The 3,836-nt window shown below is 41.0% G+C and overlaps 1 protein-coding gene across 1 annotated transcript in view; it reads right to left on the bottom strand.

Annotated features, from left to right (window-relative positions):
* The window catches only part of ZZEF1 (zinc finger ZZ-type and EF-hand domain containing 1), a 148,937-nt gene that overhangs the window by 115,599 nt on the left and 29,502 nt on the right, over positions 1-3,836 (bottom strand). The window contains exons 3-4 of the mRNA XM_012810946.2: positions 2,726-2,920; positions 589-760 (exon numbers count right to left, since the gene is read on the bottom strand). Of these exons, the coding sequence (XP_012666400.1) occupies positions 589-760; positions 2,726-2,920 (367 nt within the window). The remainder of the gene's footprint in view (positions 1-588; positions 761-2,725; positions 2,921-3,836) is intronic.

The following is a 3,836-nucleotide window of genomic DNA, read 5'->3' as shown; positions in this document are numbered from 1 at the left end:
TTTTTTTTTTGAGACAGAGTTTTGGTATGTTGCCCTCGGTAGAGAGCCTGGCATCACAGCTCACAGCAACCTCCAACTCCTGGGCCCAAACGATTCTCCTGCCTCCACCTCCCAAGTAGCTAGGACTATAGGCACCCACTACAATGCACAGCTATTTTTTGGTTGCAGCTGTCATTGTTGTTTGGCGGGCCCGGGCTGGATTCAAATCCGCCAGCTCAGGGGTATGTGGCTGGCACCTCAGCCACAGGTGCCAACCCTACAACTTCAAACTCCTGAGCTTAAGAGATTCTCTTGCCTCAGCCTCCCAAGTAGCTAGAACTACAGGCACCTGCCACAATGCTTGGCTATTTTTTGTTGCAGTTGTGTTGTCATTGTTTGTTTAGCTGGCCCAAGCCAGGTTCAAACCCTCTACCCTCAGTGTATGTGATTGGTGCTGTAACCACTATACTGGGGGTGCCGAGCCAATTCCTTTCACTCGATTCTTAAAGCATTTTCACAAATAACTACTTACAAAAAGAAAAAAAGTAGTCAGTTATGTAGAAAACATTCAAAAATTTTAAAAAACAAAAAAAGCATTTTAGCACTCACCGAATCCAGTGTGAGCGGGCACTGCCATCTGACTGCCAGTAGGACGAAGTTTCTCCATTTGTCATCTTGTCGATGTCTGCAGAGTTGGAGGATGTTTCTATGTAAGCATAGCACTTTGCTACTGACTTGAGTTTATCCATCTCTGGGCTTCTAGTTAGATCTCCAGGGCTTTCTGCAGGGGAAACTAGAGTTTATCATATGACATCTCTCTTGCAAATGGGGGAAAAAAGAGAGTCATTTAAAATGTCTAACAGAAACAATCTAATACTTTGGTTCTAGGTAATATTCCCTAAACTCTTCCCCAAAACCCACTGGCCAAAGATTGCCCCAGCATCTCATTATAATGCAATATTTAAATTACGGATATATCTGCAAAACTGGGCCAAGAAAATAACGTTTTATAATTTTACATTTCTTTAATTATGAATGAAGCTTTTAAACCCACTTGTGTTTCTGAGTATGGTCTGGTCCTATCCTCTTCCATTTTCTTCTGGGTCACTGGTCTTATCAATTCACAAATTTATATACATTACCTAATATATATACAAATACATATAATAGCTAATATTTACTTGAGTGTTTACTATGAGCCAGATACTTTTCTATTTTCTCTTTTTTCTTTTCTTTAGAAACAGAGTCTCACTTTGTTGCCCTCAGTAGAGTGCCATTGCGTCACAGCTCACAGCAAGCTCCAGCTCTTGGACTTAGGCAATTCTCTTGCCTCAGCCTCCCGAGTAGCTGGGACTACAGCCCGGCTACTTTTTTGTTGTTGTTGCAGTTTGGCCAGGGCTGGGTTCGAACCCGCCATCGTCGGTATATGGGGCCAGCGCCCTACTCCCTGAGCCACAGGTGCCACTGGAGCCAGATACTTTTCTATAAGTTCTCTGTGTACTAAGTAATTTTAGAAATGAGGAAACTAGAGAACAGAGAGTTAAGTTACTGCTCAAGGACAGAGTTATTAAAAAATATATTCAGTCAACTGAGTCATTAATATGTTACAAAATGTACTTTTGTTCCCTAGAATGTCATTTGTCTTTTGATACTGCTTATATTTTTTGCTGTGAAGAACATTTTCACATAGTCTAATTTATAAAGCTGTCCTTTTGTAGATTCTGGATTTCATGCCTTCCTTAGAAAGGCTATTCCATATTTCACAAAGTAGAACTATATTCTTTTGGTATTCTTAGCATTGTCTCTTCACTTGAATAGTTTGATACACCTGAAATTTGTGTCAGTGAACGGAATGTATTAAGAATTTAAGGTTTTTTTGGCTTGGCACCCATAGCTCAGTAGTCAGGGTGCTGGCCACATGCACTGGGGCTGGTGGATTTGAACCCAGCCCAGGCAGGCGCCTGTTGTCCTAGCTACATGGGAGGCTGAGGCAAGAGAATTAAGCCCAAGAGTTTGAGGGTGCTGTGAGCTGTGACACCACAGCACTCTACCGAGAGTGACATAGTGAGACTCTAACTCAAAAAAAAAAAAAGAATTAAAGGTTTTTTCTTTTTCTTCAAATGTCTAACCAGTTGCCCTGACCCTACTTGTTGATAATTTACTTTTCTATACTGATTTGTAACACTTTATCTGGTGTTATATTCCCGTATATACTTGGGTCTATTTCTGGACCCAATTATGTTCCACAGATCTGTCTATGCACATCATTAACAAGTGAGTCTGCAGTGGCTTCCCTCATTTATTCAATAAACACTCATTGAGTACCTACTATGTGACAGGCAGAGTTCCAGGTGCTAAGAATAAGGAAGCAAATAAGACTTACAAAATTCAAGTAAATAAATAATGCTGTAACTTCAGATAACAGTAAGTACCACTTAAGACCATTAAATCTGCAAAGGGGATAGTGACCAGAAGGTGGGGAATGAGAGTGGGTATTAATTAGCGGAAGAAGAAAGGCATCCCTGAAGTCACACCTGAGCAGAAAAGTGAATAATGAGAAACCAGCTGTGAAAGGAAGGGGGGAAGAAAGGGAGAGAAGGAAAGATCACATCTCATGCTATAAATAGGTTACTGTTATAGTTTCAGAAATATAGACAGGGAAAAGGATTGGCTCATCTATTCATACGCTCAACATTAACAAGAAATGATGATAGGGCATTTTCAGGAGAACAGCTCATACACATACCCTTTTCTTTTTGTACTAGTTGATCCAGAGACTCCTTCAGAACAGAAGACCTCATGGAGCACATGTTGTTGCAGTGCTCCAACATCGGGTAGGGTATCACCATGCTGGAGATCCGATTTCGATGCAGGAAGCGCAGTATCATTGATGAGTGAACACCGAGCCCCTCTTTTGACTCTGAAAATATGTCTATGAAACCTAAATAGATATAATCCATTGTTGGTGTTTTGGGGAAGCCACAAGAGTTTCCACATCCTCTGCTGGGTGGCCTATCAAATTGGCTGAATTAAGAGCAATCATTAACAATCTTCATTGATATTTTCAGCTTTACTCATTTAAAAATCTAAATAAGCTTTAAAGAAACGAACTAACAGCAATCTCAGTCTAAGGATTAATTTTACATGGCTCAGTGGCTCACACCTGTAATCTCAGCACTTGGGAGGCTGAGACAGGTGGATTGCCTGAATTCACAGGTTCGAGACCAGCCTGGGCAAGAACAAGATCCTGTCTCTAAAAAATAGTTGGGCATTGTGGCGGGAGCCTGTAGTCCCAGCTACTCGGGAGGCTGAGGCAAAGAGGATCACTTGAGCCCAAAAGTTTGAGGTTGTTGTGAGCTGTGACACTATGGCATTCTACTGAGGGTGACAAAGTGAGACTCTGTCTCCAAAAAAAAAAAGAAATAATTTCATTTCAGTTGAACAGAATTTTAGAAGATTTAGAATAGTGATTATTTGTCTCAATCCAAACTTCAGAAACTAATAAGCATATACAAAAATCAAATCAAAATTGGCTAAAGACTTAAATCTAAGATCTGAAACTATGAAACATTGGAGGAAATGCTTTAGAACTTTGGTCTGAGCAAGGACTTCTTGAGTAATATCCCCAAAGCAAGATAACCAAAGCAGAATTAGACAAATGGGATCATATCAAGCTAAAAAGCTTTTGCAGGGCAAAGGAAATAATCAACAAAATGAAGAGACAACCCACAGAAGGGGAGAAAATATTTGAAAATCACCTATCTGGGCTCGGCGCCTATAGCTCAACCGGCTAAGGCGCCAGCCACGTACACGTAAGGTGGCAGGTTCGAATCCCCAGCCCGGACCTGCCAAACAAC

Source organism: Otolemur garnettii, unplaced genomic scaffold, assembly GCF_000181295.1.
Source record: "Otolemur garnettii isolate 467f Iridium unplaced genomic scaffold, OtoGar3 scaffold00145, whole genome shotgun sequence".
Classification (NCBI taxonomy): Eukaryota; Metazoa; Chordata; class Mammalia; order Primates; family Galagidae; genus Otolemur; species Otolemur garnettii.
The sequence above is the reverse complement of the archived record's forward strand: the minus strand, read 5'-3'. Positions and strand labels throughout refer to the sequence as shown.